The sequence below is a fragment of the Dreissena polymorpha genome, chromosome 1 (assembly GCF_020536995.1).
Source record: "Dreissena polymorpha isolate Duluth1 chromosome 1, UMN_Dpol_1.0, whole genome shotgun sequence".
Classification (NCBI taxonomy): Eukaryota; Metazoa; Mollusca; class Bivalvia; order Myida; family Dreissenidae; genus Dreissena; species Dreissena polymorpha.
Window position 1 is genome coordinate 116,891,676 of NC_068355.1, and position 27,658 is coordinate 116,919,333.

The following is a 27,658-nucleotide window of genomic DNA, read 5'->3' on the forward strand; positions in this document are numbered from 1 at the left end:
CTGGTGTCGTATCGTCCTCGTGAGTAATGCTATTGCCATCAGGCATATCGCTGACAACATGTACAAACAACATTTATTCTGAAAATAGTGTTGTCAGTGTGTGCCAAAAACAGTACGGTGGTATATATAATACAGTACGGTGGTATATAATGTGACGCACTTCAGTACGGTGGTATATATAATACAGTACGGTGGTATATATAATGTGACGCTCTTATGCACACGATGAAATATTTCGCGCAAACAGTTTTCGTTGAATATTCATCCCACTAGAAATTCTGTTGGTGTTCTAACTGTTTAAATAATACTATTAACGAAGCACAATTTAGGCGTATCTAAATCGACAAAGTTGTTGTACGTGAGTGTTTTTATTAATATCGTTACTTTAACACATAACGGTTTTGCATATACCGGTAAGTTCTGCTATAGGTAGCCAGTATACGGTATAATGATCGCGAGTATATGAAGTATTTGTTGCATGCATTGTTGTATGCATCTATCTGGCAGAAGAAACAGAACGTATTGACATCTTCCATTTCTTTGTATAAAACGTATATGTAGAAAGCAAATATAAACAACTCTACCGTATTGGGTTATATTTACACAGGGTTGGCAGTTAATAAGTTATGGTGCTACTCCTGGCCGAGTTATGCTCAGAGCTTTTAAGGAGTGTGTTCGAGGGTGTGACTTAGTTACTCATTTCCATGACTTTTAACATCTTGGCAACGCGATAAACTTACTCGGGTAAACAACTTATAAAGTTGTAGGGGTGAATATAAATAAGTCATGAACACTTAGCTGGGAAACATAGTTTAGTCGTGTGGACGATGAATTAAATCTTTGGAACGAGTTATATAACTCGTGGTTAACACGTTATCAACCAATTAAAACGTTGGAAGTGTCCGATACATATCGCCTAAAACTGTAAAAGCCTTCTTTTTATCAGACGATGACAATGCGTTTACTTTGATTGGATGATTTGATGATTATGTTTAACCTTCCTACGCACACATTTGAATTGAATACCGCCATAAAAAGCTTTATATATTACTGACACTGCTTTTTTTGTTTTAGGTAAACCTGTTGACCTGATTAGCCCCAAATATAATCCCAAGCTAGGTCGCAATTTAAGCTTTCTTAATCCAACGTGCCTTCAAGATTGGTTCTACAAACATAAGCAATTATCAATGTTTGTGTATTCAATAAAAAACCACTGAAATAACGTGCATATTCCACAAACGTTCCTTTATCGACAAACTAAGTTTCCTCAATATAGACTATTTACTTTTTCGAAGAATCTATAGTTTTCAGAATGACAGACAATACACAATTGAAATAACGTGTATATTCGACATATGATCCTCTATCTATATATTAATTTCATAAACCTAATTTATGTATTTTTTCAGTTGTGGTAGAATCAAGATTTAAAAATGAACGTAAACTGGAGACTTGAATCCTTAAAAGTAAGTCTGATCTTGAACAGACTTTAAATGTTCATTTCTTAAACACATCACACAAAATACCAAAATATTTAGCTAGGTTTAATGAAAATCCTATATGAAGATATGGTGAGGACACGAAACGAAGGTTCCAATATTTAACTTTCGAATGAATCCCTGAACTTGAGAGGTTGTGGCTGACCTATTTTTGAACATCGTATCAATCATCTCAGTACCTTACACTTTATCACGAATAGTCTTCAGGTCATATGAAAGATAAAATGCGGACCCGAATAAATTACGGCCTGACGATTGCAACGAAGATTAAAAGCCAGACAAGGTCACTGTGCAAAAGATGTCAAGGAATATATGACCCTCTTGAGAAGAAGTTTAATAACCCATTGATCAACAATCCAACATGAAACATTAAAACTCTCTGCTCAATGCCTTTGCTATTAGAAGAAGAATTAAAATGATGAGCAAAAGAAACTATTCTTGTATGCAACTTGCAGATGTAACAGTACCAACAATATGTGACTTATAACAGCTCATATTAAACCTTGTTGCTGTAACATTTTCAAATCACGAGCAGTCTATAATAATGTGCTGTGAAAATGATATATTAAATAATATAGAAGACATTTTTTATATAATCGTTTTAATATGCACTTTTTATAATTGTTATTCTATTCAAACAGTATGTGTCAACTTAAAATAACTGCATAAATTTGTAAAATAGTAACCATGGTAACCACATAGTTGTTATCATTGTCGTGTTACTAACTCTAGAACATGGATGATTTTATTGTTGTTTGATAGGTTTTAAAAAAGCAGTGTGTAACATTATTTGAAAGATGGAAACGACATTAAACAAAACAGAGGAAATTATGTTTGTCAATGTATGGACTTAATTATGGTATCTGTTTTGAATTCTTAATTAATGTGTATTATCGTTGAATAATTTTTATATCTGAATAGCTAAGAGATTTCAAAAATACAATTTGTAAGTACGTTGTATATTTTGCAAGGTTTAATAAACATAATATTTAATGTCTTAACGTCTTTTAAATATATTTTTTTATTTTCACCTCTTTTAAATAGATTATTTTGTGTATGGACATTGATTTCTATGGTAACAGTACAGTTTAAACATTGAAATACCTTGTAAAGAATCACTGATTATATTTGGAAAAAAAGTAGATGCAAACTTTGGCATATATAGGTACAGTTTGTAAGATATATATTGCAGTGTCCTTAAATATTTTAAATTTGCAAATTGTTGGTAATCTTGTCTAATCCAAATGTTCTGCAAATCACTTTAGCACACATTAATGCCAGTTTCTATTATATTGAAATAAAATAATAGCATGCTACGAATTTGGAAGGAATGGAATATATATTAGCTTATAAATACATAGGTGTAGTGTTTCTATACATTCCTTTCAATTCCATCAAAAATGTTATCATGCTATGATTTTAATAACGACACATTTGTTTTGTGTTGTCCGTCGATAAAGCAGAATTCTCAATAGTTTTTCTTGAAGAAACCGCATGAAGGCATATGTGTCGCATGATCAAATCGGCCAATAATAATAAGGTACACATTGGCCAGTTGAGTAAACTGACCAGCCAGCAGAACGGATCTATCGAGATTAAGGGTCTTCATTATCGTCCTGTTTGTTATTGTAACGTTATCATAACACTATATCTGAAGTAAATTGTACATTTAAGTAAGTTCGTGTACTTAAATTTAATCATCTAACACATGTGTTCACCAAACCTACTAGAAGAGAGTTCAATTAGGTACTGGGTCAGTTTGTTGTCCAACTTGTTATCTAACATCCAGCGGCTATTTTTGCACAACTCGTGTTCATAATTGGTGCAGTACGTGTTAAATGCCCCGTAAGGGTGATTAAAATGTACTCAATTATTGTATAAACTAAGAGATCTTAGTTTCTAATTGAGGGACGCCCATACTTCCTGTGCGATGTTTGCAAACAGCTAGCCAGTTGTCAATGAACAGCCAGTTTGGTGATGTTTGCAAACAGCTAGCCAGTTGTCAATGAACAGCCAGTTTGTCTTGGTGTTTTTTATGAACAGTCAACTGCCTTGGTGTTGTTAATGAACAGCCAGCCTCTCTTGGTGTCTTTAATGACCAGAGGGCCTGTTTTGCTCTGGTTAACGAACAGCCAGCCTGTCTTGGTGTTGTTAATGAACAGCCAGCCTGTGCTGGTCCTGTTCATGGTCGATTTAAAGAACGGTCAGGCTGTCTGAGCTTTGCTAGGGAACAAACTGAGTGTCTAGAAGATACAAGTACATATCCAGACTGCACGAGAGTTACACGGAAAATCACAGTCTGCATGGGAGCTTATTGGAAAAACACAGACAGCCTATGGGTTACCAAGCACAATTTTGGAATTCCTAGACTGTAGTTACTAGGAAAAATCCGTACTCTCTGGGCGTTACTAGGAAACAGCAACTAGGTCTTTGCGTTGTTAGGGAAGATCAAGACGTTTTCGGCATTGCTATTCAGCAGCCCCACTTTCTAGGCGTTTCAATTAGCGTTTCTAAAAAAAAAAGAACAAGACTTGTGGGCCATAAGTTATTTGTTTTCAACATAAAATGTTTTTAACCAATATTTATTTATTTTTAATCACCATAACCGCACCTCATTCCAAGGTTAAGATATCCTCTTGTTCCAGTAGGCTATCACATGCACGCCATGATGCCAAGTAGGTTCGAGGATACTAGCTCTACTAGCTACGCTACTCCGACCCAATCAAATCCATGTTATGTGTGTCAACTGTTGTTACAAATTTCAACAATAAATACGTTTAAACTATTGGTTTAATTATAGTTTTCTTTGTGACTTCATTTTTATAATTCATGCCGCTATAACAATATCCTATCTGTTCACATTGAAACCATTTCAGTATCATTTTCATGGCCAAAAGCTTGGCCTCTTAGAAAAATTAATCTACGCAAAAGATGGTACGACTTATTTACAGCAGCTCGACAAATATGACATCTAATTGCCATAAGCGAACCCTTATGAAACGTTCACATACACGTGCCTTGATTGGCGGTAGATAACTACTCGTGATATTTTGCTGAGATTTCAGCTTATATCCGATATGACCCGTGTTAGTATGATTTGCTTTGCGCTCGATTGAAATCTTTTCACGTCCAGGTGTGCATAATCAATTTGATACGATCTAATGGACGTTTTTCAAATTAGTCCATGATCGCCGTATTTTGAATACGTACGTTATTGCAAGACATTATACGTTGCCCTAAGTTTACCAAAATTCACTGCGGCACGTTTCGTGTAGATACGAAAAGACTAAGACTAAGGACTAAAATATTAACTTTGCATTATCAATTCGACAGTCTGAAGTAATTATATATTTATCATAATTATAATCATAATCAGAAACATTTTATCTAAGTATATTATGTCATTCCGCAGAACATAAAAACAAAAAGCTTATTAATGGCGAGAGCATGTACTAATAATTGTCAAATAAACAAGCAATGCCACACACATACGTAAATATGTGTCAAAAGAAAGGTAAACTGCATATACGAATCGAAATATCGTCTTGGTAAAATGGAACTTCAAATGATCATATCAGGATTGTTTAACATGAATCGATTTGTTTGAAAATCGTTAAGTAAAAACAATTTGATATAAACGACAGTTCACCGATACACACTATATCAATGTATCACACTCATCTACACTTTTTGTTAGGTTTCAAATATAACCATAGCCATTTACGTATGCATTGTTATGCTATTTTGAATGTTTGATCGCACATCATATTTAAACGTTATATTTCAGATTGCTCGTGCATTGCTTACTTTTACTCGTGCACTCGTTACTGTTTCCCAGACGCCTTTCCCTCCGTTTTAATGGTGTTTACCAATATGTTAAAACTGTTATATATGTATAAATATTTCCCTACAATGCTTCACACTGTGATTCCGTTCGGTAGTTTCGCGCATGCCTTATTGTACAATGTCCGGCGACTAAGGTAAACACTATGTCAGTTAATCAGCATGTCGAATTTAATGAATTTAGAAGGCATATTTTTGATACTATTTTTGCAATGTATATGCTTATTGAAATTAAATCGACTCGAGTATATGTAATCGATTACGTTTCCATAGTAAATCGCTAGCTTTGTGACACATTGGGAAATGTAGGTGAAATGGAACGAACTGTTGCATAACTGATCACTCATATGTTATCCCAAAGACATGTCGTTTAGCAACGATATAACTATACGATCGGACGGATGAATGGCACAAACATCGTTGATGTAGATCTTATGCTGGCTGGGCGAATACATGGGCAGCATGTGGTCTCAATAGAATCGGACAATGTTAGAGCAGTTACACGTTGCGACCATGAAAAACGGACGGGTAGACAAAAGACAGGTCAGCTGAAGAGCTGATATATTGTTTTTTGTTATTCCTCGTGCACTGTTTTGCACTTTTTAGAATAATAAGAATTGCAGAGAAATATTGTGTCCTCTTGTACAACTTCTCTCCGCAAAAGGTCGGTGTCATTATGCTGCCAAAGAGTGGGTCGCCAGTCAATTCAGAGTATGTTTAAATGTAACTATTGACGCACCGATTGCATTGCCTCAAACTGTTACTGCAAAAAACGTCGATGTACTAGTATGTGATGTGGGTGATATGAAATTTGACCTTGCCCTTCCATTTCAATAAGTCAAATGAAATTAATTCAAGCACGAGTAAATGTCGGATAAACGCTTTGACTGAGAGCCTATCCGGATGGAAGATAGCATAAACGTTTTATTTACATCAATATAAACATTGTATAAGCACGTTTCATTTACATCAATATAAACATTGTATAAGCAACGCAATTTACTGTTTCGCTTTCAATTATAATTCGGTTTAATTAAAAGGAGCGTTCTTAACAAAGGGTGGAGCCGGAAGATTGGTCCCCAGTCCATACACGGCGCACTTCTTGAAGTCACATGGACTCTCCTCCCATGCGTAACGGACTCCCGCCACGATGTGGCTGTTGCCATGACATCCGGAATTGTCAAGTGTAACGGAGGTAGGGCCATGTCCAGATATAGGAGCAGCTATCCACCCGGTTGCTTGGCACACTTGGCTTTCAGTGGGTCCACAGCAAATCTGATAATCAATCCAAGGTAATAGTAAAGTGAAATTAACGTGGCGTGTGATAATTGTCAATAAAAACAATCGCAAAACATACGTTTTTACAGAAATAGTCTGATTCATTACGCTATGTGTGTATACAGCTAATTTGGTATTATTGAAGCATAGATACGCTATGTATATCATTTGCGATATACCATTGAACAATTAAACAGTAACAATTCGTGACGCTGATCTGCGATTACGACGACGATGTAAGGCAAGGACATCATTGACTTGAAATCTTCGACATGTAGCGTGGTAAACAAATGCAAAATAATTATAGTTGTTCCTCCATTTCTGCTTCAAAAAATAATTGAAAACAATCCTACTAAACAATCTAAAACTGCTTTATTAATTGTTTGGTCTAATTGTAATTGCAAACCACGACTGTCACTGTCATAAAGTTGCGATACCTCAAAGCCGTTTGTTGTCCGTATAGCAATGTCGCTGTTTCCGTTGTCATATTCGATGGTCATTCTCTGTCCAGTTAGAGAGAAGCGGGTGGGAAAAGGTCCCTGATAGTCGATGTTCTTTTGACCGTATGCAACACCACGAGCACCAAGGGCCAGGCGGGCGGCAATGTCCTCCTTGTAGCGGGGGTGGATTCTTGGTACAGTAGGACATGTTTATGATAATGAGTCGCGCTCTGAGAAAACAGGGCATAATGCATGTGCGCAAAGTGTCGTCCCGGATTAGCCTGTTCCATCCGCACAGGCTAATCAGGGACGACACTTTCCGCCTAAATTGCATTTTTGCTAAGAAGAGACTTCATTTAAACGAAAAATGTCATAAAAGCGGAAAGTGTTGTCCCTGATTAGTCTGTGCGGACTGCAAAGGCTAATCTGGGACGACACTTAACGCACATGCATTATGCCCAGTTTTCTCAGAACACGACTTATAATTATTAGTGTTTTAACTTAATGACATCGTTGATGAGTTTGCGAGTTTGATAATATGACCATATGATATGGGTATTAATCAGGATGTTGAAAGTAAATTGAAATCTCTATATATTATTGGATTGTGTGTATGTTACTGTACCATTTCCTTTTTTACAATAACAACGAAACTGAACTATTTTTATTTCTAAGAACTACGTAATTTATTCAGCACGACACTGAGATGTCTGTGTTTTGTCTCGAAATTTCCTTGCCTTAATTTTCTATATTAACACATGTATATCATTAAGATAATAGACACATACGAGCCTTGCGGGGAGTCGTAGTCAGGGAGATCCATAGCAACGGCCATAAAAACGTTTGTAAGAGTTGGGTTTGGAACGTAACCATATTCCGCCGTCTGTGCCCAGCGAATATCCGAGAAACCAGCTTTAATAGTGGTGTTGCGAAACGGCGCGAGCTGAAATAAGTAAATGTATCAATGTATTCGAATACAACATTTTGAGTTAATAGACTTGGCTACAAAACCGACTATTTCGATCTAAAAGATTGTTTGTATTATTAACATTTGTTTGGTGTACTTTATCACATCATATAAAGTGAACGTATGTTATTTTCTACCTGAACAAAGCCAAAAGGGAACATGTTGCTAGTCTGATTCTTGGACGCCTGGTGGAATTTTGTCCGCCAGTCGCTTATCATCGCCTTGAACTGGCATGCGTATAAATGCGGTCTCCCAGCGTTGGATTCACCTGAAATCGTGTTCACATTGGTCATTTCAAATTTTGATGACGTGCCACGGTTTACGTCAGTCAACTATTTCATGAAAAACTGTTGATATTTAAACACGCCATTTAAAGTACCTATGAATACATGCTTCCCTTAATGAACAGAGTAAAGGTGTTTTGTACATAAGCATAGTCATGTTAAATATTTAAATATATTATACAAAGCCAGACATATATCTCAGTTTAAACACAATGAAAATGAATTTGATGAAAATAATTATTAGTTAAATATATGTGTATGAAAAAATGATTGCTCAATTATGTTATAATATCTATCCCTTTTATATACGGAATATTATAACCATTTACTTTCTCTCTCTGAATAATTGAAGTATGAGCATTAATACTATTATCAATTACTACAACTAAGACGAAACGGAAATTTCGATGGTCATATGAGCTGGACTTGCATATGGGCCATGCTCTGAGAAAAGGGGGTTTAATGCATGTGCGTAAAGTGTCGTCGCAGATTAACCTGTGCAGTCCGCACAGGCTAATCAGTGGCGACACTTTCCGCTTGTATGATATTCTTTGTTGAAAAAAAGAAAATTCATAGCAAAAATCCAGTTAGGGCGGAAAGTGTCTTCCTTGATAAGGCTGCGTAGACTGCACAGGCTAATCTGGGTCTACACTTTCCGCATATACATTAAATCCCCTTTTCACAGAGCGTGGCTCATATATAGTTACAGTCATGTCATTTATGGTAAAATCTTACATGCATAGTTACAGATGTAGTCGATATTTCTATAGCCGGGCTTAAAAATCACTGACCTTGGTACCAGATAGCCCCGAATATCGTCATTGGCAATATCGGCGCAATCATACCGTTGTACAACACGCTCGGAAGATTTGGATCCATAGCTCTAAACGTAACGTTAAATAAAACATACACATTTAACAAAAACTAATTTAAGCATTTACGGTATCGAGAGCTGCCTTAGAAATTGTCTTTGTTGTTGAGTGGTCTCGGCATTTTAATACCTATAATTACGCCGACGTTTGATTACAGCGCCTGTTGATTAGTAAGTACTTTAAAAGTTTACCGGTAATCAGTTCAAACCTAATTTATTAAGCTCGATTGCAATAAAAGCCTGATGCTTATTTGAAACACTATCGAGTCCGTTTCCTGCGACTAGAACATGTTCTTGGTGTCTATGGGGTGATCTAAAGAACGCTCCCACAGTGGATAACGAACCCGTAAGTTACCCCTTGGTCGCTAGGCGGACACCATATCCACTGCGCCATGGCTACGTCAAACGTTTAATTCGCCTCCATTACAGAATATTGATTTCTTTAATAATAAAATTGAATGTCATCACCATTGTTGGCTTCATTAACAATATTTGTCGCAGCGCATATGTCGATTGAAGCATGTCTAAATGACACGATATGTTCTCTTGTTTAAAGAGAGTTTATATAATCTTCTTACTTTTTCTTAAATCAGTTAAAATTCTATTGAATAAACAACTAGTTACAGTTCGGGAGTACATGTAGTACTGCGAGGAAATAAACGTAAGTGCATTTTTATTCAGCTGAAAATATGTGCAGATATTGAGCAAAAAACTACTGTATGTACACTAGACACGTGTTCTGTTTGGAAACCAACTTTACTGCGTATTAACAACAGGGATTATAACATAAATATTCCAGGTTTTGAATAGACCAGGCGTGCCCTTGCAGATTTGTAGATAATTAATTTTATAGTAGTTGAAGCCAGGTTTTAACCGCGTTCGTACAGAAACAAGTCAAGACGTTAACATCATTTAAAGCCCCATGAGACAGATCGAACAAAACAAACACATCCATACTATGGTTGCAACTTCTTACCAATAACGTACACGTTCCCCTGAAACATTTGGACCGCGCTCTGTGATAAGGGGGCTTAATGAATGTGCGTGTCAGATTAGCCTGTGCAATTCGCAGGGACGCTACTTTCCGCTTTTATGGTATTTTTCGTTTACAGAGAGTCTCTTCTTTCCAAGAATCCAGTTCGGACTGCACAGAGCACGGCACATTTTGTGAGCGTTCGTTAAATAAAGACATGCAGGTATATTATTTGTTTTGTGTTATAGATGAAACCCACAATAGGAGTACGTTATAACTCAATATATATTTTTGTTACATAAATTAATTCATGTCATGGTTCAAAAGTTGTTTTGTACGTACAGTATTTACAAGCAATTGATTGGTAAGCTGTGTACCGTTTCTTTTTTTGCTGCGGGCAGGCGGCAAGCGCTTCGGGTGATGACCACGCCTCGACGGGGGTGCCTCCCCAGTTGGTCTCAACCATACCGAAGGGTTGGGTAAGATTTTGGGACAGTTCAATGGCGAATATAAGGCATACAGCTGAGAAGTAATCCGTTTGCCAATCTAAATTAAACAAGAAATATTGTATATAATATATATATTAAAACGTGTACGACTCTTTTTTATGCCTCGGTCACACTGTCACGAATCAGAGCTACGAACGAGCTACGATTACTTTTCGACACAGTTCGTAGCTATCCTTACTGGATCGTGGCTCTCCGTACTTGGTCCGTGATCAGTCGTAGTAGTTGTTTGATGTCCGTAGCGACTCTTGACAAATTTTGAACATGTTAAAAAAATGCTACGAATTTATCGACCGTAGCGTATTCGTAGCAGTCCGTACTAAACCGTACTGACCCAAATTAGTTCGTAACGACACCGTAGTCGTCCGTACCTTTTCGTAGGCCCAAAGATTTTCAATGACTTCTACGGATTGATACGAAGAACTATTGAGCGGTACGGTTACGCTACGTATTAGCTACGATTATTCCACGGATATACTACGGAAAGCCACGGTTCTAGTACGTTGTACTACGGATAGGCAGGAATTTGCACGATCTTGTAAGATGTACTTCATTTCAGCACGAAACAGTACGGGCATGTATGGTCCATTACAATAAATTTCTACAGAAATACATCATTGAAATTAAAGCAAACGTACTTGCATGTATTGAGTTCACAATCATGAACCGCCAGCAAATTTACGTTTGCAATACATTTGTTACACTTGGATATTGATATGAGACGAAATGTAGAGGCCGTAGTCGAGCTGCTTGACGATATGCACAGAGGTAGTGATGATTCAATATCGTATGACTAGTATTGCTTTGTGCTAAAGGTAACGTATTTTTAAAATATTAGAATTTGAACTTACTAGTAATACATTTTTATTATTTGCAGCTAAGTGTCTGCCTCATATGCCTGTTGAATCTTTCTCTTACTTTTACGTGATTTAATAATTGTAAAATTAATAGCCGACATAATGAAATACACAATTAACATACTTTCCTAAGCATAATCTATATTTGTACATCAATAATTACATACTTTATCAGGTCAGAGAAGAAAGAGGAGGTGGTGGACAAGAGACTGGCTTTTAAGACGACCCGCTCTCGGCCAATACGAGACTTTGATGGCCGAACTGATGGCTGAAGATTCGGCGACTTTTAGAAACTTCACCAGAATCGGGCCTGATATGTTCCATGAGCTATTACAGGTCGTTGGTCCCAGGATCACGAAGAACCACAACTGGTTCAGACAGTCCATCAATCCAGATTTGAAGTTTGCAATTACCTTAAGGTTCTTGGCCATAGGAGACAGTTACCGAACATTGATGTATTGGCTTCGTGTTGCACACAATACGATATGTAGTATTGTACGGGACGTTTGTGAGGCCATAGTTTCAGCATATGCTGGGGATGTTATCCAAACTCCTACTGAGCCTGAGGAGTGGAAGGCCATAGCCGATCAGTTCGCGGCTAAATGGCCATTTTTACACGCCATTGGAGCTCTAGATGGAAAGCATGTAGCCATACGTTGTCCCAAGAACGTTGGCTCATTATAATATAACTACATGTATAAAGGTTACCATTCTGTTGTGCTGATGGCCCTGGTGGAAGCCGATTACCAATTCATATGAGTAAATATTGGATCGCAAGGAGGATGTTCCGACGCACAGATCTGGAATCAAAGCGACCACAAGTTGGCAACAGAAAGGGGGTTGATTTGCATGCCAGAAGCAACACCTCTTCCAGGTGACGACAGACCAATAGGATACTATATCATCGCAGATGATGCATTTGTCATGAGGACATGGCTCATGAGGCCATTCTCACGACGAGGCCTTGAGAAGGACGAGCGAATTTTTAACTATCGCTTGTCTAGGGCCAGGAGAGTTGTGTTTTGGGAGGCATTTTGTGTATGACAATACAAGAGGCTGTGGGCGTAATGTTCAATCGTAGTTCGTTCCTACTTGTCCGTACCAGTCCGTTGCAATTTGCACTGCTTCGTAGCGGACCGTTCTAGTTCGTACTTACCCGTACTAGACCGCATCGGATCCGTAGTTAGATCGTACTGATTCGCGTAGCATCGTACTTAATCGTACAAAACCGTTGCAAATTCGTAGTTTAATCGTACCGATTCGTGGCGCTCCGTACTAAATCGCGTCGATCAGTAGAAGTCCGTACGTTTTCTTGTTCGTTTTCCAACATTTTGATGGTAGATTCGTCGAAATCCGTACCCACATCGTTGTGCTCCGTACTGAAATCGTAGCGGCCAATTTCGTAGTCATTCGTAGACGATTGAATCGTAGCTCATTCGTAGCTCTGATGCGTGACAGTGTGACCGAGGCATTAGCGTGCGAATGTATGATTATTTCAAACACTGTGACATACTTGGGAATGGTAAAAAAATCCTCTGCATCTCTGCATTTTAGCAAACTCGTTCTTGCACAAACATATACTAAAGTACATGTTTAAATATGGCTGCATTAAAAAATTCAAAAATGCAATTACAATGTACCTTATAGTGTTACATTTAATACTCTATAAAAGTCCTACCCTGACCAGGTGCCTGCCATGTAAACACAATCGCAGGTTCCTTTGTCGGCCTGTTCACTGCGTTATGATCTAAACGGAAAATCCGCAGATTGTTTCTCTGCATGGCTGTCGTCACTAACGCCGAGTAGTTTTGTATCTTGAACAAAATATTTACGTCAAAAATATGTAACTTTGAAAATGTAAGACATTTTCAATGTACAGATAAACTAGAATTTTAATAATTTCTGATCTAAAAGCACGTACATGTACACATGTGAATAGTCGAAGAATGCCCATACCCCATTCATTGAGTACTCCATGTTGCTTTGCCCTGAGCAAATCCAGACATCGCCAAACAATACATCACGCAGCGAAACCGTGGTTCCATTGGAAGTCACAGAGATATTGTGTGGCCCTCCTGCAACAGTGGCCGGAAGTAATACTTCCCAGACGCCAGCGTCATTGGCGGCAAGAGTGGCGACTGTCTTGCCATCCATGACCACTGTTACGGATTGACCGACTGCTCCTCCAGTTCCCCAGATGTGTGCTTGGGCAGGAGCCTTCTGGAGAACCATGTGATTGGCGTAGTAGTTGGCGAAGCGCACCGCAGCGTCTGTATATACATGTAAATTTAAAAAGAAATCTATTTTCAAAAGATATTCGGCGTATATCTTGATTTATAAATAAAGATAAGAAATTAACTTTTCTAAATTATTAAATTAAAAACAAAGATTCCATTAGTTTTATGTTCTTTTTTCACTTTAAAATCGCATATCCGCCGAATGAAATGTCTGTCATGAAGTGCATTTTGCAATTACATTAAACCACTTATTAGTGTTCTTAAATACAAATTTTAACTCGCGTAACCTCATGAGGCTTTTTATGAATTAATTTTTTCGTCATCGAAATATTTGATATTGGAATACCACGCAATTTTCAGTCCACACTACCAAATAACACTGTTACATCCGCGTCATGCGAAAATTTGTCGTATGGCACATACGGCCTGCGCAGTTCAAGCCCAGCCTGTGCAATTGCGCAGTCTCGTCAGGGGATACGCTGTACACTATAAAAAGCACGCAAGTTTTTGTGGTATCTCCTGAATATCTTCTCAGTATGCATATTATAAAAAAGAACTACACGGATGCTCAGGCTGGACTGAAGCTACTTTGGAAATATTGCATAAGTACGATTTTCGCATAACGCGGGTCTTAAAAATCTCATTACGTCTTGCAAATGGAATATCAAACCTCGATATTTTCCGATATAATATTGAAGTCACACTTTGTTATTCATAGCATACTGGTTAATGTGGGTAGACTATTATGGCTTGCAAGAAAGATTTTCAGACAGAATGACCGCGTTCGTCACACACGTGTGGCTAGATAATAGAACGATTTCCCTTCTGTCATGGACACTAAACTTTATTGGTTGTTTTGTCGCACCATGCAAGAGACATTACATTTACCGTTAGTCTTTCATTAATTTCTTCCTCTAAAATTCGAAAATTTGTAAGTTGTTTATATATATCGAAAGCAATACTGTTTTATCAACATAAGGCGTTTAAAAATAGTGCATTCCGTATTTCCCTGACGACTTACTGACTCAACACTGACCCTGAAAGTCTTGAGAATGGAATTTACCGCTTTTGCGTAATTGTAACTGGGGCAAAATGAAAAATCAAAGAGTAGTCCGCATTTCCCTACACTGATGAATGTTACACTACACTCTATTACAAAGACGCAGTGATGTTGCCAATGAACCACGAGATTATTCTCAAATCAGCCAACGGAATGAATGCAGTGTATACATTCGGGACTTCTGGCGTTATGTGAAGATCATTAAATGTTAAAAGTGTTGCAGTTTTTAAATATCATACATTAGCTACTTTATTAGTGATTCTTTTACTTTTTGCATCTAAATTGTTTTTATAGCAATAATGATTATTTTCACTTTTTGAGGTATTATTCATTAATACTGGTATCAATATTTACTACATAAAACATGTGCATGTATCTAAGGTGATAGTTCTTCAGGTAGATTACAATATATTATGTAAACTCAGGTACACCTACAACACTCATTACCAGGTCAGTTCTGGATAATTGCTTATCAATAAGGGATAATTGCTTATCAATGGGAATCTGGCACTAGTGTGTATTGAATGGTCAGGTTCATGATTTAGTGGACTTTTAGGTTAACCTTAAGTTTAAGAGTTATGACATAACTGAATTTCAGGTACACCTAAAATTTCAGGTACATGACCTAAACTGTTTATAAGGTTAACCTAAGATTTCAGGTAGGGAGTTTACTATATAAACCTGATGTTATATTCAAAAAGGGGTGCTTGGAATTAATTGATAGGAGAGATGTATATATCATAAATATCAAATGCTTGACTTTGAGTTGGAAATGTGAAAATAAATTGTGTATATAATGTAAATAAAATGTAGTAGTAGAAACGAATGACTTTACTTAATTTCTACTAGCTCTGCTAGTTAAATGAGTTACAAGAGAGTTCGTCCACTTTATGGACTGGTGGCAGCGTATTAACTTGACTGAATTATAAAATTCTAGTCAGGATATTTGTGCAAGACTAGACTTCGAGTTACTACCATCGAAGTTCTAAATTTTGCGACAAAAGCTAGGTTAAACAGTTATGCCGAAAAATGTTAGAAATCAAACCATTCGGTAAAGTTATCAGATACAAAAATCTGCATGTAAATAACGGAAGTTGCAAATAATTCATACCATCTCTCATATACTAAGATACTTTTTGCAATTCTATTACTAAATATTATCAAGCCGGTCAAACAGTCATTTGTTTTACACTTAATTTCGAGTTAATTGTTAAATAAATATAATATGCTTAAGAAAAATGATAAACTTCATCATGCAACCATTCATATTTTGACTGCATGTACTGTTACATTGAATCGTGTGTTGCATTTACACTTACCATTGTAATGAAACACTGAAATATGTAATATCAAGCAGAAATAGAAACGTATACCGCCCATCTTTGAGAACTGATTGTCAAATGAAAATCCGAAAATAAGTGTCACATTTCACGATAAGAATGTTCCATATAAAGATAAGCTGATAACAATAACATTCGAATATATAAATTAAGTTTAAAAACGAGCAAGGAGACGAAAGTGATTAAAGATGATACATCGACGATATAAATTTGCTACGTTTTCAGGATATGAGGTTTAACGCTGTACACAAACAAACACACACATATTTAACCACTCACTTGTGGTTTTTCATTCATTATTAGACAAGGACTTCACGCTTGTGACGGCAACTCTCAGTAAAGCGTACATTCGCAGCACGACTAGACAATACGCATTAAAGAAACTTTTTACCTTTTGGTAAATTGACCAAATTAAAAAAAATGTTTAAGATTCGCAAATTTTCGTTGTAGTTATGATGTTTCTGCGGAAACAGTTATACTGAACATTAACCATGCTTTAAAATATCCATAAAATTCATCTTTTGGCGATTCAAAATAACTGAAAATTATAAAGCGGTGCAACGTGAAACGATTTGAAAATTTCGAGACTTCTGTTGTTGTTGTTATATTTTATGACTCTACCAGGTTTGCTTATATACAGTTTACAACACATCCCTTAATGTATAAGCACGGATGGTCGATTGGCCTAAGCGTTAAAATGTTACTCCGGAGATCAGTGGTTCGAGCCCAGATGAGGGTTACTTTGTTCTTTCTTTAAATGTATTTTTTTTTTTTTTACTGGAACTTTTTAGATCAAATATTTACATTTATCAATATAACACATTTAATGACAAACTTCAATACATGCCCATGTGTGTGAAAAGGTCCCTTTAATAATGCTGAAATTAAAAATTTGTGTGTTGTCTTGAAGAAGTTTCGGAGAGAAGTTTGACAAAGGCTGTCATTCAACAGGCAGAAATGCCACTATAATTGATTCGCAAAAAAAGATTTAAAACATAAATTATGCACTTTGCATTCCCAATACAAAGAATCACATTATTGTATCTTCATATATATTGGGTGGTATAGTATATACTGCACTCCTTCAAATGTGCTGAATAACCTACATTAGAAAACATGCCAACGCTCTTATAGTTTAATATTTACCATTTTTATATTAATTTTTAGTTGTTCGCGTAGCTAACAGCTTATGTTGTTGACGAAAATTTCAAGTCAGTTCGCTGTTATCTACGGACAGCCTACTAACCGCCACATCTGCCGTATCCGCGCGAGAAAGAGTTGTATAATTTATGCAAGAGGTTTGAGTTCTTCAACTATATTCATTCACAAATGGAAACATTATGTGAATATCGTGTTAAATGGATTGTTTTTGAACGGAGCTTATACAGAAAAGAATCAATAAACAATGTTTGCATTAAACGTGTCGCGGAAGAGATTGTTTATGGATGATAAAAATAGTCCACTCTCTGCTGCGTCTAAATGACGTAGTACAGGTCATTCATAATCAAAGGCTATTAATAGATTCTGGAAAACAACGCAATAGTATAAGTTTACGCTTGTTTATATTCTCATTTATAAAACGTTGAACATGAGTTCAACAATAACTTCAGGGATACGATAGACAACAACAAAAATGCTTCATAATCGCTAAAACCGAAGATAAAATACAATTAAATATAACAAAAAGTATCTGTTGCGCAACATCGTTTATGCTTCTGCATTGGGGTTAAATTTTATATTTCTGGAAAACGTTCTTTTGTTCTCAACATAAAGCGGCGATCTTTTGTATTTACGGGTGCTAACAACGCAATAGCAGAAGGTTAACCTTGCTTATATTCACAGTTTATAAAACGTTGAACATGAGTTCACCAATTACTACAGGTATACTATAGACAACCGCAAAAATGCTTTATTATCGCTAAAACCGAATATTAAAAAACAACTAAATATAACAAGATATACCCTTTAAAAAGGTAGTCGGGTAAATGCTGACTTTGATATTAAGTTGGCAATTTATGTTTATAAATAAATAAATTGAAAAAGTTTAACTATTGTGTTGTTGTTGTTTTTTTCACTTGTAAGTCGCATATTCACCGCATGAAATGTGTGTTATGATAGTCAAACCACACATAAGTGTAAGAAGATAAAAATTATACTACGGGAGTGCACATCATAAATTATGTGTCCTCACATGCCATATTATGAGTATATTTCTTCACCATCGAAATATATCGTATGTTTATACTTGATTTAAACGCAGTTTTCTTTCGACAAATTTAAATCTAAATTTCATAGCGGCGTCATGCGAAAATGCGTCTTCTGCGTTTCGGCCAGCGTAATTTTAACCCAACATGCGCATTTGCGCAGTCTGGACAGAGGCGATGCTGTTCGCTATAAAATCACTCAATGTGTTATGGTCTAATTATGTATCTCCTGACCAGACTGAGAGATGCCCAGGCTGAGTGGGCTACATATATGATGGGGGGAAAATATGGAATAAGACCTATTTTCGCATGACGAGGTTCATTAAAAATCTCACTGCGAATTGTAAATGGAACATTGTAACACAATTCTTTTTGATACAAAATTGAATTCAAAATAGCAAATTTGTAAATAAGGGCAGCCTATACAGGCGTTCAGGAACTATTTCCAGATGTGCTGACCGAGTACGGCAAACATTGTCGTTGGATAATTAAACGATTTTCCTCTTATTGAAAGCAAAAAAGTGTTTATCGATAGTCAATTATATATATTCCCCGGACAATTTAGTGAACGAGTACTGACCCTGAAATTCTGCGAGATGGATTTTAACGCGTAATTGTACCGGTAACTGGGCCACAATTTGTGTCGTTTGCACATGCAGAGAGTAGTCTGGAATTCCTTACACTGACCAGAGCTACATCCTTTGCGCTGAGCACAGACACAGTGATGAAGCCAAAGTTCAGAGGTTTTATTTCGAATCAGCCTATGAAATATGCGAAAATATTCATGCGTGTCTGCTGGCGTTATGTAAAAGTAATTTAAGGTGAAACGCTGGGTAAAAAGCTACGCCGAAAAAGCGCATTAGTGCTCTATACCTATGTTTAGGTAAGAGTTATTGACACAGTGTGAACTGTCAGGGTAACAAGTAATGCATAAACAACAAAGTACGGGTCAACATGGCTGTCTTTATGACTACCTAATGCGTGAGTAAAAAGTATTGCTCGCAGATTTATTTTTTATTTATTTTAATCCATTATATTATTGTATATTTTGAATTTGTATTTGTATATCAAAAATCAAAAGTTTTGTACATTGAATAGTCATCATGAAATTATATTCTTAGTGAGATAGGTATTTGATATTCCAACAACATTCATTTAAAATGATGGTAATTGCAAATCGTCTTAATATTTAGTTCCCATTACCATTTTCATCATACTTTGTATGCTTTCAGAACATCCAAAAAGGGCCATGTTGTTGTTATTTTGTCTCAGTTATCTCTATGAAATAAAGAGGAAGATAAAAAGTTTACACAAAATTCGACCCGTGCGTTATGACACACTCTTTACAAATTTGAATGACGTGTGTCCATTTCAAACTTGCGAATAATTTTGAAAAATGAGTTGCGTCTTAAATTATGCAATAGCGAACAAATTTAGTGCCCTCAGCGCTTTGATTATATTATATTTGAACGAACCCTATTCCTTTCATTACAAGAAACAGTCCTGGCGTACACACGTGAGGTTATTTGCGCAACAATATCGGCCTTGTTTCAAAACAAGTCTATACCACGTGACCTCGTCTTTCACTACATTTAAGTTGTGTCATTTTGTACCTGTACTTTATCAGCCGGCATCGTTAATTTGCACATTACATTCAAATTTCATTATTTCTGTGCGTATTTGTTATCAATCTTCACTCGTCTATCAAGTTGTTTTATCGTTTTGTTCCGCTATTCTTGGAGTCCACTCAAGCTAAATCTCCATTACACAATAGACAGACGGACAGACAGACAGACAGACAGATGGTTTATTTACGTCTCACTTTCGTACATGTTATTATAGATACACATATAAAAATATGGTAAAAATAAAAGACATGTATAAAACCACTCAGTATGAGTCATGAGAGACACACCTATAAATATACATATATATACAACTGTTATGACATAAATGATGATAAAAACACTGTAGAACATGATATGATAAAAATCATTTGTTTAAAATGTGACATAAAACAAAAACACACTAGTACAATAAGCATCACATATATACAAACTATTATCTATCTATACAAGGTATTTTGTCTGGTGACTAGTATATCATGACAAGCCTCGGCACTGTATTTAACGATTTCGTCATTAGATAATATGTAACAGAATTTGTTATCATCACTATACTCAGAGAAATCCGGATTTATTTCAAATATCTTTGTGAACAACTTTTCTCTAATTTCTTCATAGAGATTACATGACATAATATTTAAGTCCTGAAACTGTTTCTTATTTGGTATGAAATACATTATATTGGTTATCTAAAATGATTGTCCCTTGATTAGAAAATGTATAGTGTGGTCCTATGCAATACGTCTAAAAAAGTATTGTTCTTGTTTCAAAAGCTGTATCTCACTTACTTTGAATAGCCATAATTGATTTCAATAGGCCCCCGATTTGTATTTTGAATGTTTGATCGTAGACTTCTTCTATACTAAACATTAAGGTTTGGTTTTGATTTTGGTATTTGGTGTATAAAATTGTGTAGTGAACCCTTTTACAAAGTTCAAAAACTGTATTCAATGCGTGAACGCTCAAACTGTGACATGGGGTACTAACACACAAAGAAAGCGAAATGATTAAACATCAAACTGCCAAATTGTTTCATAGTTGTTATTAATCATTATAGGGTAGTTCTCTAGACAAGTTATTTAAATAAATACAAAGGGGTCGATGGCATTCTTCGCGTGTTCTCAAAAGACACAAAGTTCTGGTTTTATACAGGAAAATATTTCGACAGCATCTTAATTAGCGTTTTTACTGCAACCAAACATAATAGTCATTAAGGTTATCGCAGTGGTTTGCAAACGTGCTTCCAAATTACAATATGTTTAATTGTAAGCACAAACTAGCTGGATATTGGAGCTTTTGTTAACAAAATATTTTACATTTAGTGGGTTATAGCAAAGACCTATAGAATACATTCTATATTCTGTATTCTATAGGTCTTTGGTTATAGTGCTCCGGGTCATTTTATACTGCGGGTCCAGGAAATGAATAACCACAAAACTTTACAAATAAAGATAGTTACCTTTTTGTGTGTGCTTACGTCATAAAATAAAGAAAACATGAATTAAACAATTATACTAAAAGAAAGACATGCCACATTTTGAAATATTTTAAACAGATTTGATAAAAAATATTATTCTAAACACTTTTTTGTTGTTCTTAATAAATAATTATGATCTACAACTTATACTTGTGAAGTTAAAAAACGTACGTGTTCTTAAAATAGTAAATTATCAATAAAGTATATTTCGAACAAAAATATTCTTTAAATACATCATGAAGTTGATTACTAGCAGCGAGGTGTATAAAATAATTACATCTGTTATAGTAAGCACCATGGGATACTATGTAACATGTTACTTGGTTTTGTATAATGTATAGGCCCTAAAAATCTTCGCCCATTCAACAGAGACATGCGCTTATGTGGTCTTAAGTACATAACAGAATAAATGGCCAGTATACATATGCTTAAGGTTTAGCGTTTCATTTTAAGTTATAAGCCAATACTTATCTCCACCCAGACCCACCAAATGGGTTGAACGTCGGCTTCATAAATTAATAATCCACATGCACATTCGCCTATATTGTCTAAATCGCATTTCTGAAGTAATGGAGATTAACGTATATGTTTAAAGACGAGCAATAAAATGGTGCTTATACGGTTTGTATTGAGTTGTAAAGGCCCCCCCCCCCCTATGAATGTGCACACATACACAGATCATAGGTTCTAAATCGGTTGCTTTTGCGTTGTAAAAGAAATTAACCAAAGTCACTTACTGCACTGTGACAACATTTGAAGTGGCTTTTCCGGTAATATTTCAGTGACATAAGTTATTGATCAAAATTAATCTGCGTCCGGTCAACATCCACGTAACTGTAATTTCTACAATGTTTACAAAATAAAAATAAAAAAACAGTGACATCACTTAATAAAATATGCTTAATTTAGGTTTATTTTTTTAAAGATCTTTGGCTTTAAAATTGCATAAGCCATTTATGTGAATTTACGTAATGTGATTTAATTGTAGGTCACATATGTAAGTCGGGGTTTGTCTCTTTATAGGCATATATTTGCTCATGTTAAATTTTATACAATTATACTATTTCCTGAAAAAGGGCATTATATCTTGATAATCGGAATGTGCTATCCTTATCACGTGCTGAATCGTCAAAGGGTTAAATAAGTTTTATGCAAACTAAACATGTATAATGATGTGTTAGACGTTTAGGGTACAACTAACCTGAAACTATTTGAATTCCACTGATACCGATAAAAAAAGAATCATAGTATGTGAACTATTGTATTACACGTACAATGTATTGACAATGAATTGTAAAGGTTATGATTGCGTCTGACCTTGACACAGCCCCCGTTCCATGAGATCCAAAACCATTGGAAGGAGGAGCCGGAGAGTAAAGAGCCCTGCAAACAATACATATATTGGGTTAAATTTGAATATGGCTATTATTTTACCAGTTAAACAACTGTTTGATATCGTTCTCAGACGAATGAAAAAACTATGATCCTAACGCACTTAAAAGAGCCTATTTTAAGGACCGAAAAGGTGTAATGGCACTATAAGCTTATGAGCTATAACATGTATTGATGGTAAAAAGGAACCAATGAACAACATTTGTGTGTAGTTAAAATCGGTTCGAGTTTATAAATAAATGCTGCATTGATTTCAGCGTGTTTTAAGTTGAAAGTAGACAAATATTTGCCACTGAATGTGTTGACCGAAACACTCTTTTCATGATAAGCGATCGATATAGGAGACAATTCTACTTGCAAGATTAAAACAATAAAAAATAACTCCTTTAGGTGGAACAAGTACTAGTGTCGACAGTTGCTTCGTATATCAGTGCGGTATAACCTTAGTGAAACGTCAGTGGGATAAATTAGCAAGTACTATTGTCAACTGTTGTTTCGTTTATCAGTGCGGTATAACATAATTGAAATGCCAAATACATACACATATGCAAAGAAATGATAGACAGTGTAACGTCTGCTTGAATATCAAGCGACACATATTGGATACAATGTTTGTACAAATATTAGAACCTGTTTAAAGATTGATATCTTGTTAGATTCACAATATCTAGCGTGCTCGTTTACACGAGTGTTAAATAAGATTACAAACATTAAGAAATATAATATATGGGCCGTGCTTTGTATAAAGAGGGTTTAATGCAAGTGCGTAATGTGTCGTCCCAGATTACGACACTTACCGTCTAAACTGGATTTTTTTCTAAGAATAGACTTTCTTAAAACGAAAAAATATGATAAATGCGCAAAGTGTAGTCCCTGACTAGCCTGTGCGGGCTGCATAGGCTAATATGGGACGGCACTTTACGCACATGCATGAAACCACTTTTTCACAGAGCACGGTCCATATATTATGCCGTTTCGTTGTTGCGTTATAATCAGGTGAACTCGTAACCCTCAATGAGGGGAAATAAAGAAAAATGTGTGTTTCTGTTGTTTTCTTTAAATTCTGAACCGCTAAACACACAGTTAAACTGAATATACTGACATATAACCAAGTAAGAAAGTCCGATCGGTTAACGCTTTAATCTATTACAATGGAGGTAACTGTCACAAGAAGGGGAAGGGTCGGTGTTAAGGAATGGCATACCGAGTATGAGGACAATGCGGGACCTTGCTGCCGGTCTCTGATGACAGACCGACTGTTACTCCACCCACCGATGACGATTTCTACCACTTTGTTATTGAAGTCGATGCTGTTGTTCTGAAGTAGAATGTGTGCGTCGTTGTTGCCTACAGAATAAGATTTTTTTAATAAATATGTTTTTACAAAGAAATTAATTTAAATAGAGATACATGTATGTATCGAGCAAGCATTGCCGATAGTTTGAATGCCATCACTTTATTTTAGAAAGATAATAAGATGTGTGGTATTATTCTAACATCGGGGATAAAATGCCAGTCAAGAATCTGAAAACTTAAACTTGGAAATTCAATGGAAAATATTAAACAAAGTTCATAAGATATTTTTGAGAACTTACCCATGGTCTGAAAGGTCAGACTTTTGATAGTGTCAGCTCTCAGTCTATCATTGTACGGATTGAACTGCGAATAGTCCACCCCGCCAGCTCGAACGGGGAAATTGTACGTAAGATCACCGCCTGCTGAAGATTGATAGTAGACACGTGATTAAAGTTATGCTATTGTCACGTCTATAGACGACGTCCATCTTTATTAACCGGCCTGCAGAAGAATTGGAGAAATTACTAGTTTTTGTCACGTCTTTGTGTTACGCCATTTTTCATACACCCGCCCGCAGACGAATCCGAGTAGCCAAATGATCAAAGAAATGCCGACGTCATGTTTTAGCGGCACGTTACACGTCTAACCGCCTTTTGCAGAATAAAACGTATAGTCAAATGATCAAGGTTATGCTGACGTAACGTCTATGCGTGGCCGTTATGCGTGAGACTCCCGCCTGCAGACGGTTGCCGGTAACTGCATGATGATAGGAAATGCTTTAAAAGATTTCGGAACTTAGCATCATAAATAGACAGGACAACATAACATGCGCATGCGAAATCGTATTTGTAATGAAACGTAACGAATATTTGGGGCGTTATTGAATAAATATAATTATCGAAATTTGTATCAAAGCAATAACAAAATTTCAAACAATCTTCAAAGTCAGTCACGTCTAGACCATCCTTTCTTTGCCTCGGGTATAAAAACGTCAAACATCGGTCAATTCCGTATGTATTCGTTATGTGTCCGTTGCATACTTTATATTTACGTTGCATTTGTTAGACACGTAACTTTGCGAACGGCCCTTCAGAATTTGCACACGTTACAATCGATTGTTTAATTGTTTATATCTGTATTTTGCCTTTAGTAAATACGCAGTATCACGCACACTACTGGGCATAGCGGACATACAACTTATTATGTCATGAGGCCGAAAGGCCGCTGCATTTAGCTGTTGTTCAGAATATTTTACCGACATTGAAAAACGTTGTGTTAAAACTAAATATGCCAAAATTAAATGTCAAGGAAAACAGAAATGGACTTGTCTTGCATTGAGAGTTGTTTCCCCTCGAAAATGCTCTTCGTTTCTTTCGCAAAGCTCTTGCTGTTCTCTTTGGCTAATTAGTGCATCAAATCGTAAGTAAATGTTATATTTATCATGCAAAGTTTGCAGTTGATTCTGTTTAAAAAATATGTCATGGTTGGTTTCAAGAATTTTTTGCATACGTCACTTGCTCGATTTCGAATGCAATTTACATTTGGATACATATTCGTCTGTTGATTTCCCCTCAATTTGATGTTTGCTTACGTATATAGGTATGAAATAGCTTTTCTTAAGCAAATGACTTTTAAATATTATTGAGAGAATACCACCTGGGATGGAAAAAATAAGTTTAACAATCAGACGTATGTAAAAAAAAATTAACACAAATTAAACGTGTTTCATTCATAAGTAATGTAAGAAAATATTTAAAAGCATTTCGTTATATTTAATATCTATATCCGAACAAAAATCAGAATTTTTTATCTGTAATTTGCTTATTTTGAATAACATAAAATAGAATTAAACCCAGTGCCCCAGATAATTATTTGGGAAATAGGATTTCCACCCATTGATTTAGAAAAATAGGGTGATTTCATTCTTGAAATAGGGTGAACTGAGTTATAAAAATGCATACCTTAAAATCATTGCTGCTTTACTTCTGTTGAAGCTGCACACTTGTATTGATACAATAAAACTGTAAACTATCAAAATTTACTTTAATAAACTGACGTTTCATAATATCTTTATTAAATTATTGAAATTGCCCATAATATAAACTTTAGCCTAATTTTTTTTTCGATAACACGAATGATTCGGCACTTATTGGCTCTTGCTTTCTTGGTTCGTAAAGTTTGCGATCGACTGATGTTTTGGCGCAACAATCGCGGACGTCTTTCGTACTCTCTTAGACATTTTTATTTCGCATCGTAATAGAAAATGAATGTACAGACGATTTACAAATACATGCACAATGAGCGACGGATTAAGTCAGATTGAAAACGCATGTATGTCGTCGTAAATAATTTGGTCAGACGCTTTTTTAGCTATGAAATCTAGTCCGCAGAGCATTTGAATAACTTTGACTGTCTTCCTGCTCCGTCATCCAGGCGCTTGTTAAATAAAAGCGTCGCCGCGTTACGATAATAATTCAAAAGAGAAAATACCGAAAATGAGCAAAGCATTTTCGATCGAAGCTATTGTATCATAAGCATCGAATATGAAGAATTTGCGTAAAAGTCAAATTGGTTGCGTTTTCAATACGCATGATAATGTATTTCTTTGCGTTTTTAAACATTTTAATAGGGTGAAAGACGCAGACACACAGCTTATCTGGGGCACTGATTAAACCACACTTGATTTGATAAAAAAAGTTATTCATTTTATAATAAAGGCAACCATAATTATGTTTCCAATTAACAATAATGTATATGTCTGCAAAATAATACATTCGCTGTGTAAGGTTCCTGGATAGCGCCCTTCAAGTAAAACGTCAAATATTCGTGAGATCGGGTGATAAACTCCAACAAAGTTATGGTTGATTACCGGGGAGTGTAGGTGAAACTCCTCCAATCATAGTAGCACTTGTTTATATACATACGTTCAAAATCATGGTTATTACCTTGCGAATTGTTACACACATCCCAATCAAAACACCTGTATAAGTGACGCAGTTTTTGTGTGTGGAAAACTGATAGACATGCGGTTGTAATTTCAAGTTTTGAAATGTAATATCTCGATAGTTCTGTTATTTTTTTTAATTAAACACAAACTGTTTATTTTGGTCGAATTTCCTCTTATCACAATTATATTAAATGTTTGTTTTTTCAAATGTGTTGTGCTGCTATCATAAGTTTTCCGATAATAGTAATGCATTTAAGAGAGTAGTATTAATACAAGGTCTTAAGTCCCCTTTTACTTATCTTTGATATATTTGCATAATAAACATATTCGAAAAAAAACCCATCATAATTAAATCAAAACATACCTGAATATGCGCAGCATGCACCGACCAAAAGAATACATGTCAGATAAAATGCCATTTCACTCTTCTACTTTCCAAGTTGACTTTACCGAATATCTGATGATATTTTTGTCAAATGTCTAGTTCGGCTTTTTAAAGTGTCAAGCTCGTTACGTATTAAGCATTTATTTTATTACAATTTGGTAAATAATTTATTGTGCT

The 27,658-nt window shown here is 35.8% G+C and overlaps 1 protein-coding gene and 1 long non-coding RNA gene across 3 annotated transcripts; both read right to left on the bottom strand.

Moving 5' to 3' along the window:
* Positions 1-6,248: 6,248 nt before the first annotated feature.
* On the bottom strand, positions 6,249-27,627 carry LOC127846568 (sialate O-acetylesterase-like). 2 transcript variants are annotated; one of them, XM_052377975.1, is made up of 9 exons: positions 27,461-27,627; positions 13,475-13,788; positions 13,197-13,332; positions 10,533-10,701; positions 9,103-9,194; positions 8,165-8,295; positions 7,849-8,003; positions 7,058-7,250; positions 6,249-6,617 (listed from the first exon to the last, which is right to left on the bottom strand). In XM_052377975.1, the coding sequence occupies exons 1-9, from the start codon at positions 27,513-27,515 to the stop codon at positions 6,372-6,374; spliced, it is 1,491 nt and encodes a 496-aa protein (XP_052233935.1). In that variant the 5' UTR covers positions 27,516-27,627; the 3' UTR covers positions 6,249-6,371. The 2 variants fall into 2 exon arrangements, with proteins under 2 accessions (XP_052233935.1, XP_052233924.1); XM_052377964.1 differs by lacking the exon at positions 27,461-27,627 and adding an exon at positions 16,135-16,290.
* Positions 22,777-24,705, bottom strand: LOC127846840 (uncharacterized). Its single transcript, XR_008033690.1, has 3 exons — positions 24,449-24,705; positions 24,058-24,200; positions 22,777-22,844 (listed from the first exon to the last, which is right to left on the bottom strand). It is a non-coding gene; the product is annotated as an uncharacterized LOC127846840 (long non-coding RNA).
* Positions 27,628-27,658: the final 31 nt, after the last annotated feature.